Source organism: Manis javanica, chromosome 3 (genome assembly GCF_040802235.1).
Source record: "Manis javanica isolate MJ-LG chromosome 3, MJ_LKY, whole genome shotgun sequence".
NCBI lineage: Eukaryota > Metazoa > Chordata > Mammalia > Pholidota > Manidae > Manis > Manis javanica.
The window spans coordinates 73,870,045-73,883,121 of record NC_133158.1 but is presented as its reverse complement, the minus strand read 5'-3'; the positions used below and the strand labels follow the sequence as shown (position 1 = coordinate 73,883,121).

At 33.7% G+C, this 13,077-nt stretch overlaps 1 protein-coding gene across 8 annotated transcripts in view; it reads right to left on the bottom strand.

Moving 5' to 3' along the window:
- Window positions 1-13,077, bottom strand: part of CBLB (Cbl proto-oncogene B) — a 207,779-nt gene that overhangs the window by 33,837 nt on the left and 160,865 nt on the right. For 7 of the 8 annotated variants that reach the window (XM_036998645.2, XM_036998649.2, XM_036998647.2 and 4 more), the window contains 4 exons: window positions 9,391-9,537; window positions 6,266-6,363; window positions 6,019-6,150; window positions 3,331-3,471 (listed from right to left, as the gene is read on the bottom strand). In XM_036998645.2, the coding sequence (XP_036854540.2) occupies window positions 3,331-3,471; window positions 6,019-6,150; window positions 6,266-6,363; window positions 9,391-9,537 (518 nt within the window). The other variant, XM_073231708.1, reaches the window with a different exon arrangement.

Here is a 13,077-nt window from a genome sequence, read left to right as displayed (position 1 = left end):
AGGATGCTGGAAAAGCACTCCTAAGAGGGAAGTTTATAGTGATACAGGCCCACCTCAAAAAGTAAGAAGCATCTCAAATGATCTAACCTGGCACTAAAGGAACTATAAAACAGAACAAATAAAGCCCAGAGTTAGTAGAAGAACAGAAACAACAAAGATCAGGACTGAAATAAGAGAAATAGAGACTAAAAAAGCAATGCAAAAGATGAGTGAAACTGAGAGCTGGTTCTCTGAAAAAGATAAAATTGATAAACCTTTAGCTGGCTTCATCAAGAAAAAAGAGAAAGGACTCAAAATCAGAAATGAAAGAGAATTTACAACTGACACTACAGCAATCCAGTGACTTAAAAGAGTATTATGAAAAAGTATGTGCCAAAAAATAGGACCACTTAAAAGAAACAGAAAATCTGAACAGACTAGTAATGAAATTGAATTGGTATAAAAAAATTCCCAACAAACAAAATTCTGGGACCAGATGGCTTCAGAAGTGAATTCTATCAAATATTTACAGAGAAGTTAAAACCTATCCTAATCAAACTATTTCAAAAAATTGAAGAGGAAAGAAAGCTTCCCGATTCATTCTACAAGACATCACCCTGGTACCAAAACCAGATGGGGACAGAAAAAAAATAACAGCCCAATATTGCTGATGAACATTGATGCAAAATTCCTCAACAAAACATTAGCAAACACATTAAAAAGATGATGCACTATTAAAGTAGGATTTACTCCAGGGATGGTTCAATATCCACAAATCAATCAATGTGATACATCACATGAACAAAAGGAAGGATAAAAGCCATAGGATCATCTCTTAGATGCTGAGAAAGCATTTGACAAAGTTCAACATCCATTCATGATAAAAATCCTCAACAAAGTGCGTATAGAGGGCACATATTTCAACATAATAAAGGCCATATATGACAAACCCACAGCTAATATCATATTCAATGGTGAAAACCTGAAAGCTTCTCCTCTAAGATCAGGAAAAAGACAAGGATGCCCACTTTCACCACTTTTATTCAACATGGTCCTATATATCCTAGACAAAGCAGTTGGACAAGAAAAATAAAAGGCATCCAGGTTGGTAAGGAAGAAGTAAAGTTGTCACTATTTGCAGATGATGTTATATAACCTTAATGACTCCACTAAAAAATGGCTTGAATTAACAAGTGAGTTCAATAAAAGTCAAATGATACAAAATCAATAAACAGAAACTTGTCACATTTTCTATATACAAATGATGAACTAGAGAAAGAGAAATGAAGAAAACACTCCCATTTACAAATGCATTGAAAAGAATAAAATAAAAGCTACAGTAATCAAAACAGTATAGTACTGGCACAAGAACATATACATAGACCAATGGAATAGAATAGAGGGCCCAGAAATAAACCCACACCTATATGGTCAAGTAATATATGACAAAGGAAGCAAGAATATGCAATGGGGAAAAGATAGTTTCTTTAGTAATGGTGTTAGGAAAACTGGAATAGCTACATGCAAAAGAATGAAACTGACTTATACCATACACAAAAATAAACTTAAAATGGGTTAAAGACCTAAATATGAGAACTGAAACCATAAATCTCCTAGAAGGAAACAAGCAGAAAACCCTTGAACATCAACATTAGTAATTTTTTTTTCTAGTTATGGCTCTCCAGGCAAGGGAAACAAAAGTAAAAATAAACTAAACATCAAACTAAAAAGCTTCTGCATAGCAAGGAAACCAGCAACAAAATTAAAAGTCAACCTACTGTATGGGAGAAGATATTTGCAAACGACATATCTGGTAAGGGGCTAACATCCAAAAAGAACTCATACAACTCAATACCAAAAGAACCAATCTGATTTAAAAATGGGTAAAGGACCTAAGACATTTGTCCAAAGAAGACTTACAGATAGCCAGCAGACACAAGAAAAGGCGCTCAACATCAGTAATTATCAGGGAAATGCAGATCAAAAATACACAATGTGGTAACACTGCATACCAGGCAGATTGGCTAATATCAACAAGACAAGAAATAAGTTTTGGTGAGGATCTGGAGAACACAACATAGAGCCATTGCACACTGCTGGTGAGATTCCAAATTGATGCAGGCAGTATGGAAAGTGGTATGGAGATTTCCCAAAAAACTAAAAATAGAAATACCATATGACCCAGGAATTTTTCTTCTGCGAATGTTCCTGAAGAAAACAAAATCATTAACTCTAAAAGATATATGTACTCTTATTTTATTACAGCATTATTTATAACTGTGAAGATAAGAAATCAAGCAAAGTATATATCAATACATGAATGGATAAAGAAGATGTGGTACATACATAAAATGGAATATTACTCAGCTATAAAAGTGAATGTAATCTTTGTCATTTGCAGTAAAATGGAAGGACCTACAAGATATTATACTAAGTGGAGTAAGTCAGAGAACAACATATACCTTATGGTTTCACTAATATGTGGAACTGAAAAATCACAGAAAAACAAAACAGAAGCAGACTCATGAATAGAGGTAATGAAATTTTGCTTTCCATCAGTTGGGGGGAATGGGTGAAATAGGTGAAGGGGGTAAGGAGGTCTAAACTTATATAAAGTAAGTTAGTCACAGTAATGGAAGTACAGCATAGGGAATATAGCTAATAATATTGTAATGTCTCTATAAGGTGACAGTAACTACACTTGTGCTGAGTATTTTGTAATGTATATAATTGTTGAATCACAAGTTATTCATCTAAAACCGATATAATATTGTATGTAAATTATATTTCAATTAAAAAAACAGGAAAAAAAGAGCTGTGCATTTTTTCCTTGAAAACCAGTAATTTGAGTAGATACATTGAGATACTAACAATAGAAATACAAACAAGAAAATGCAGATATTTCAGAAAACCTTCTATTGTTATAACAATGTAATTTATCAAAATACTATCTTTTTGAATAAAATTATGACTCTAAGGCACATCTAGTAATATTTTAAAAACTTATTAGAAAATAGTATTGTACTCAGATAGGGAGACAGAGTCCAAATTGCATCCCTTTCACTATTAGCCACTCATGGCGTCCTTCTGGTTCTCAGGGTGTCCGGTAACCCAGGCGTGGTGCTTGCTCTAGGTAATCTCTACTGCACCATTCCAGAATTCTATGATTCCTTACTGCTTTTGCCATTAAACTGACTGACTGACAAACCCACCTGACTGCTATTTTCCACACTTAAGATTTTTTTTTTCTAGGAAGTCAGAAACCAATGAATTACTAATATGTACTTGATAGTAGATCTTAGGAATACTTTTGCTTAATGTGGAAAGTTTTCCTTGGCTTTTCTCCCCTACCTGAAGGAAGAAGGAAGAGGTCCTGTCCTGAGGGTGGCCGGCTACCGGGGCCAGGAGGTTTTGGATGTTCGGTGAGACTGTGCCTTGCAGGGGGTGGGGGAGGCGGGAGGGATGGGGGGAGGGCCTCAAAAGCATCTTCACCTGTATTTAAAGAAAGGCCAGTATTAACAATATAACTTCATGACTCAAAACACAGTATCAGGCCAAAGTAAAGATTTGATTTTTCTCTTGTGGCTTATAAGGAATTTTACCTGCAGGGTTTATCCAATTCATCAACTTTGATAATGAGAGCTAATTATTTTGTGGGAATGTTTGAAGAGAACACAGACACAGAAACACACACACACATGGGCACAGGCGAACTTTCTCTCCCAGGCCTTTCTATTAAAAGGCAGCATTGAAGGTTATGAAGCAGCTTATTATTTAGTTGTTAACCTTTATACTATTAAGACATGGTAAGTTTGAACAACAAATTATTATAAGTCACACCACCAAAACAGAATTATTCATATAATGATAAGAGTTGATAGCTTTTAATCAGAAAGTCACATTATGCACAAAGAATTTAATGTCATGGAATTTTAAAGTTTAGTCCATTGGATTTTAATTCACTTAAACTAATGTTCCATATGTTTCATTGTTAAAATATACAGAAAATGTGCCTACAATAGAGGAATATAGTATTTTTCTCCTTACCCACTATCTCTAAAGAGGAACAGTTAAATATAGAACTACCTTTTGTGGTCCCAAAGCTGGTTACTGATATTTGCATATTTCCCAGTATTAGTAACTACAGAATATTGCAGCATGCTTTTTATCTACTTATTTTTCCCTGCCACTTCTTACTCTTCTACTCATATTTTCCCTTATCTTGATTAAAAAAAAACCTGCAGTGTATGTATTTTTTGAAATGATCTCAAATACCCTGACTGAAACAGGATATAAACAAACACCTACATATTCCAGTAATAAAAATTCATACATACTTAAATTTATTGATTTAAACATGAAGGTGTACTTAAAGAAAAATGGTTTTACTATTCATCTAGCTTGCCTTGTAAAAAAATACTCAACATGTTTTCTTTAATGATTATGTTTTTTCTAATTTAAAATATTTGAAGGTAAAGGGGAGAGAAAGCTTTGTCCCCAATCTTCAGCTGTTTGCTGTATTAATCTAATCCATGCAGATCCTTTTTCAGCTCTAAATGTCAGGCACCACATGAGGCACATGGGTAATGTGAAGATCACAATCATAAGGCCCTGATCCAGGGAACTTGGATTACACAAAGAGATCTAAGTTCACATACAGGTATGATTCACAGGTGGAAGTCCCATAGTTCCCACAGAGAGAGAGAGATGCATTGCAACAGGTAAGAGACACGTGGAAAGTGGCATCCAGCCAAGTGTTACTGTTACCAAGAACAGAAAGGCCTGGGATATGACGCACTCAAATACATTTATTCATCAAATGCAAGAGTGGTGTCTTTGAGGCAGGGTGAACAGTATAAATAGCATGGATGTACATGAAGGTCTTGAGGAAGGTCTAGTTAAAAAGACAGGTTGGAACATCTATCTGCATTGTCCAATGTGGTAATCAACATCTACATATAGCTATTCAGTCTCAATTTATATCAACTAAAAGTCAGTTCCATGGTTGTACATGTTAATATATAGATCATTCACATCACCATATAAAGTTCTACTGGACAATGCTGATCTAGATCATGAAGACTTGGGCAACAGGCCAGAATCTAGCACACAGAAAGAAGTAGAAGGGGCAGAAAGGGCTGTAGGTAAAGAAAGAAGTTAGGATGCTCTTATAATTCATGTAGGGGAGAAGAAGCACTGAACTACAGAAAGAACAGGTACAAAATATATCACAATTGTATAACTGGAAACACTGGTTGATGGGGAAAACTGAAAGGTTCATATTTCATAATAAATTCAGATAAGCTTATAAACAGACCTTCATCATATATTGTTTTGTTACGGTGACTTGTTACTGTACAGCCTTAAAGTGTGTGGAGGTTTTGTCTTCCTCTAAAAGTAGGGTGAGAAGCTTCTTAACCAAGAATTGATGAAATAAACACAGACCCCAGCACCAACCAGCCTTAACATGTACACACCTGTGTGCACCTTCGCATGTGTGTATGTACATACGTTAGTGTACTTCATATTGAAATTTGAAACAAATTGAGATTCTTTGGATTTGTTGTAATTGAAATGATTATAAACATTTATTCTCAGCTCTCCACAATAAAATATATGATTTTCTATAATGTAAACAACTAAATGGAAATGGGTCATTTTATTCTGAAAGAAAAAGTAAGTACACATGCATTAAGAATTGTACTTAAAAGAAAATCTCAGATGAACACTTCAAATCTACTAAAATATATGCCTGGAGAATGAATGATGCTCTTAGGTTTTTTAGACTGCATTTAATACATGAGGAGACAACTTGATAAAACGCTGACTGATGATCAGCTATTTATACCGTTGCTTCAAACCATCTAAATAGAGTAACAGTCACATGAACTTGAGAGCCACCATCACCTGGAAATCTATTCTAATTCAAATTCATAACCCTGTGGGTCTGTGTTGCACTGAACTCTGAAATCTGATAATTCAGATATTAATAGAAAGAAGAGCTAGGGTGGCTTGTTTGAAATTTTTAAAGGTTTCAACCTAATGGAGGGATGAGAAGATCATAATCAGAGGGCGTCCTGTTGAGTGAAGAACCATGCTTTGGATTGTCCCGAGTTGGAGGCCTGGCAGGTGGTAATGGCACTGGATCAGAGGCTGAATCAAAAACATCTCCTAGAGGATAACACAAAATCTTAATGTATTTTCAGTACAACAATGGCATGGAATTTTGCCTTTAAATTCTGACCATTAAGATATAGAACACAAAGAGAATATGATTTATACATACCCTTTAAATATATGCCTAACTCAGGGATGTTTGATTTTGTCATGTCTGAAGATGTACCATGTGTTCCATTTAATATACAGTGACCATTATCGCAAGACCTAAAGCAGGGATCAAAGGACAAAAATCATAAGGATAATCACTTTCCCTTTAAAAGTCACTTGGAGGGGTGATGGAAACTATCAACCCTGCTCACATGATAAAGTTAGAAAATAAACAGAATTTCCTTTTCTGGAAAAAGTATAAGTAATACTGTCTATATACTCTTACTCAAATACTTTTACAAAGCAGAAATAAATATCCATGGGAGACAAATAATCTCCCTTTTTTTTTTAAGTGAAACCAAGAATTACAAGGGCCAAAAAATAGTTGATACCCTAAACAAATCTGTGAAGTTAACATATTGTTTTGGAAGAGATAAATACTTTGTCAAGTTCTTGAAGAAAGAAATATAATACAAAAAATATATAACAGTCCCAATGACTTCATTATTTGTTCATGGTATTTAACATTCTATTTTTATTTCTATAATGTAAGGTTTCCTTACAATAAACTAGAGCTCATCAAAGGATAATTATTAAACATTCCATAAGTCCATTATAATTCTGATAGGCCTATTCAAAGACCTAGAGTCTATGATGTAATTTAACTACTGCCATGAACAACACTGGCACTTCCGACAACTGTAGAAAAACGATTTTAGCAAAGGCCTTGGGTACATGACAAATATTTCAGTCTGAGGATCTGTAAATGATAATACTAATACTAAAAACATTTTTGTTGTTATTGGCACTAATACTTTCGGATCATACTATGGACACAGTGGACAAACTGGGTCACGGGAGATATGTAACAGCAGGAAAAGATAATGGAGCATATTTTGTTTTCAGAATATAGCTGTACAACAAGCTATATTCTGCTCCACAAAGTTATCCTGCTCACAAAGAGCTATAGGAAACAGGGTTTATATTTTACTTTTTTCTGATTTGCTCTGAATTCTTGGAGCAAAAAAAGTACACACATAATGGAGGAGACAGTGGATGTCTGAGTAGTTACTGCAGCAGTGCTTCACCTGAAACTCATTTCCATTCTTTCTGGTGGCTGTGTTTCTTTAAGGGGCCAGAGACGGTTCACTTAAAAATAGTTATGAATTGAATTTTCATAATGACGAGTGATTTTTGCTGAACCTGAACTGAAGTAATTCATCTACTATTTAACTTTTTCCACATATTGACAGTATACTTCTAATACTTCAAAGGGGTAAAATAAACATAAGGAAAGGAACTGTTTAAACTTAAAGAGTGCTTAGGAGAGGATATAAGGTAGTTCATCCATTAGTTTTCAAGAAAAAATGAGATAAAAAATTCACCCCAATTAAGTTTAGGGATTATCAACATTTATTACTTCTCTGTAACAGTCATAATGGTGGTCATAATTCAGATTTATTTTCAGGATTTGGGAGGCCTGCCACTGAAAGTATCCAATACGATGTGACAACTAAAACTGAATGTATATAAAATACCCCTCACTTCTCCAGCAATGAAAAAAATGAGATCCCAGGAGACCAAGGAAGCTCATCTTAGTTCAGTTTTTTAAAATTACTACACATTTGTAAGAGCCAAAGGAACTGAAAATTGTAACAATTTATATCTGATGTGAAGGAATAACGTTTTCTATAATAAGAGTGGTAGACATTTGGTTCTTCTGATACAACAGATTGCCTCTGTGTTTGTCTTCTAAATGATACTATTTTATCAAAAAATGTGTCCAGCAATTAGCAAGAAATGCCTTGGTTCTTGCTTTGAAATACAAAGCCTTGGACTGCAGTGTTAATAATCCTAGCTAACAATTCTGCAGAATGCTGGTAATTCTAACCAGGATCCCTCATTAACACAGATCTCTGGATAAAAGGCAGATTTGCCCCTCTTTTCCACATAATGCGTTTTCTACCTCAGTATGGTACTAAAAAAAAGCATTGGAACAGTTTTTAGATTTTTCATCTGAAAAGAAGGGAACACTCCACTCATAAAATACTTTCCACTGATTGACTTGACCTCAAAAGAAAACGGAACACTAAGTAAAGATGATAGATGAGTCAAGTGTTCAATGCCTCTCCTGTTCCCTAGTCAGCCAACGAATCATGCAAGGCAGATGGCTGGGCCACCAGTACACAGTGAGCCTTCTTCTATGTGCCAAGCCTAGCTCTGGGGATGCTATTATAACAAAGGAAACTGGGGCTCAAAGTAAATTTTGAATCTGAGTGAGACTTGATTTATTGAATACCTCTTATAAATCTGCTAATAAACAGAAATTAAGATTATTTTAGATTATGGTTTACTAATTCAATTATATAAATGTAGAATTATCCTTCTACTTAGAGACAAAATAGTATTTCAGTACACACCACCCATTTTCAACAGTTTTTATATACCCCAATGGGACTGCTACTTCAAAGACCAAGGACATTTCCATTATAAATGTGAGTATAAATAACTGACAAGAAGACAACACTATTCCTCACATTGTTATTTGATCCAAGGAAAAGTAAGACAGTACCTGACAAACAGTTAAGGGAAATAAGTTAAGGTATTTTCTTTTTTCTTTTTTTTGGTTGATTGGTTTTTATTTCTTCAAGATCTGAATAGAAAAGTAGGTAGCATATCAAGAATATAAATTTCTACTCTTTACATCATGAATACAAATTCTAAGGTTGGCATAATATCTTAGTTTCTGAGCACTAATTTTTCTTCATTAGATATGTGCTTAGAACTTATAAAATACATTGAAATTAACATATTGAACATTCATACATTAATCATTGCTATATATAACCTACAGGAAAGTTTTTATTAGAGTATAATTTGCTTTTTGGGCAAAGAGGGGCAATAAAATGTTCCATTAGATATACTAGTCAACTAATTTAAATGACTTCCCAATTAATGAGAAATCTGCATCTTTTAGTTTTCTGTGAAAGTAGTGCAGAAAACAGTATACAGGAAGAAGCAGCTTTGTGTAAGAAACCAAGGGGTTTTAATTAAACAGATGTTATTCAATTACCCAAAAACAAACACCACAAATGATTATGCTTCTACAGATGTGAGGTGATAAAACGCTGTGTGTTTTCTTACCTAAGAGGGAGCTTTACATTATGACAATGAGATGGTTGTGGATTCAGGGCAACAGGATGGGATGAAGGCATCTTGTATTCATCGGCATCTTCCTCTACTGGGTCTCTTGTTTTCTCTGAAAGGGAATTTGCTAATGGACCAGTACACCTACCAGAGGAAGGGAAAAAAATCCAGTCCAGTTTTAGCATAAAAATTCAGAACAGGCAAGTCCAATGTGACACAGTCAAATCAAAGAAGCTACTTTGCGCTAATTTTCATTTCTCAATTACATGGTAACATCAGAAGGGCTGTTCTTATACTAAATACAGAAGAAAAGGATTTTCAATCTTCTGTTGATTCCACTGATAGGATAAAATAATTTTCATAGTTATAAATGGTACAATAAGAAAAACTGGTAATCTGACACCAAAATATGCCTTGGGGGTTGTAAGAGAATGCATAAAATTATCCAACCCAAAGTTATTAAAATATTAATATTTTGTATTAATGTAACTTAAAATGGGTAACTTAAAATGGGTAAACTAAGATGTAATATATATTCATGATATTTTTGAAATTTTTGATATAATTTTGATATTAATGAAATTTTTACAGAAAGGTCCAACTCTCTCTCTTGTATTACAAACAGTTGAAAAAAAAAGTTTAACTAAATGAAACAATTCTGTGAAGTTCAAATGCAATTCAAATTGTTAATTTTTTTTCCAACAAGAACTAAAAAATGACTAGAAAATTAGAAGTAGATAATAAGATAACTTATTAAGTCTTTGAAGTAGAATACTTTTTTTAGACTTTAATTCCCTGGCTAACTAAAAATGAATGAAAATGAGTAAAACAATCACCTCAAATCAAAAGAAGTTTTGAAGCATTTTACTCATTCATGACAGTAAACAAACCAAAACAACCCAAAACAAAAACCTAGTGTTCTCAGTTGTTGCAAATGGAGTTTAATTCTTGCTGATGCCAGTGAAAAAATACCAAAGTAGAAACGCACAAACCTGCCTGGACCAACTTTAGGACACATAGCCAGTTTATAAGACACTGGAGATACGTATGACCCAAGGCTTTTTGTTAATCATCATGGACCTAATGATAAATATGTTTTATTAAAAAAAATTTTTTTAAATCTTTGAGACTGCAATTTTGAAGCACCTTCTGTAGAGGGAGCAAGAGGCCTTTGGTATATGAGTCATCAAGGCTGAAATAACGTTTTCCTTTTGATTTCTCACTAGTTAGAATAAAGACAATTTTAAGCGCTTCTCTTTGTGTCCATTATCTAAAGGTTTTCAAATTTTAACTCCATATCTTAGTCTCTAGGAAGTTGAGATTAAAGAAAAATCTCTAAGATTTTTCAAAAGTGTGTTTTTACCCGTTTTTGAAGACTTGATTTCAATACCGATTTTTGAATTCATTTGAGTGACCTCTGATTCAAATGACAGTTTATGGTGAGATGAAAGCACAGTGTCAGAAAGTCCACTGTCGCTGCACAGAACACAAGCTGCCAACCTTACTAATAACCTAAAGGTTACACCTACTGTGGTATATGACCTTGGGAGAAGTACATTCCAAATGAGGCCTGCGGGTATACATTAGGGCATGACAGCAGGAATTTCACCATTACCTTTCTCAGGTTCTTACACACACGGATATCAATTTAGCTGACTTGAGGACCAGAATGGACTCAATTAACAAATGAAATGTGAAAAATACACATCCTTTCTATGTCCTAATATACTCTGATTCATAATGAATCTTTTTTCCTATACAATTCAAGCAGATACTGAAAAAGACATATTGACCAGATATTCAACAACCTCATCAGTGTCAAGAGTATTCTATAATCTGCCTGCTGTGGGTTACATACGTCCAAGATTTAACCATTTCCAAAGAAGCACTGCATTCTGAGACAAGAACGGACGGTTTCTGAAATCACATCTATGTGGTGCATTCTGTATTTTCTCTTCAATAATGAGAAAATTCATCTGGGTAATAATCACCCCTTACTTTTTTGCATTACTGCAAATCAACAGATGGGATATTTCTGAAGGAAATGAAAATAAAGTCCATCTTATATTTTATGGAATTATAGGAACTTATTTCTAAAATAATAGATTATTAGCTTAAAATGATTTCAGTGAATTCTGTCTAGAAGTAAAAAAAAGTCTTAAAGTAGTATTTGAATCTAAATCTGGAAAAACTGCTTAGATATTCATTTATCACCATTTTAATAAAATTCTAGAGGGTCAGGTTTTTTCTTCTTCATTATACTTTTAAATGAGAACTTCTTGTATCAGTAAATAATTCTACTTGGATTAAAGATAAGCCAATTTATAACTAACATTCCAGTGCATTTTATTCAATATTACACACATTTTATATAAAATTGATCCTATCCAGTTCTGATGGGAAAATAAAAGCAGTTTCTATCATTAAAAAAAAGGGAATGCAAACTATGGACTTTGTGTGGTTATGTGTCTCTGTATGTTCATCGGTGGTATGAGATGTACCCCTCTGGTGGAAGGTATTAAGGGGGGTAGGAGGTTTATGGGAACTCTACTTTCTCCTCAATTTCGCTGTGAATCTAAAAGTGCTCTACAAAATTAAAGTCTTAATTAAAAAAAAATAGAAGAGGAAGGTACAAATAAGATATAGTAGTTGTACATAAAATACAAAATCTCAATTCATGTAAATAATTACAGTATTTATAATTATATGTGGGATTTCTTTTCCCTTCAAAAACTCATTAAAAAAGCAGGTTCAATTTTACTTAAACTAAATAAGCATCTTTCACAAACAACTATGTTGAATATTCTTAGTGGCGTTCAAATATCACTTATTTAATTCCATTTGAGTCTACAAAGAAAGGTTAACAGCAACATAAGAAATGTTTGATCATGGTGGAAAATGTGAAGATGCCCTCACTTAATATGAAAATAAAATCTAATTCCAACCCTACAGGTTTTCTGTCACTGGATCAATATGTTCACGGATATTGGAGAATATGGTAGGTTATGTGTCTGTAGGACAAAAAAGAGACATTGTAAGGAATATAATTTAGATTGTGTATTTAAATAGAACTTAATGGCTTACATTTCTGCCCAAGGCTATCTAATTATTTGTTATGATAAATCAATTTTGTGGCAAATTAAAAGTAACAGATTTGTAAGACCATTGGGATTAGTGTTAATATAATTTCCCATCATAACTTTAAGTCAGAAAAAATTAAAGTTTAGTGGAATTAGTGGCATTCCCCGGACCCAGATAGTAGCCATTCACCAAATGTCATTTTCCCACAGAAGATGAGAGGGGGATTACAATTGTCTGAATTTAGAAAATATAATACTAAAGTAAAGAGGAGCAAAATGATGCCCACAATATTTATTTTGTATCCTTTTGACACATTATTGCTCTTTCTGTTGAGAGTACTTCAAAACGATATACTTGCAGCCCTCAATTCTTTTCGTCAATGTGTCTGTCATCTGTAGTTGCTAAGGATCCACCACAAAACACTAGAAAACCCATGTTAATATAATCAAGCTGTTTTGTAGGAGATTTGAATAAAACTTTATTTTTTCTACATGATCTCACTGATTTAAAAATTAAGTCTGACTTTCAAATACTGAGCCTCATTAGTAGGTCAGAACCAAATGCACAAGCATTTCTATGTAATACGTCAATGAGAGAAGAATG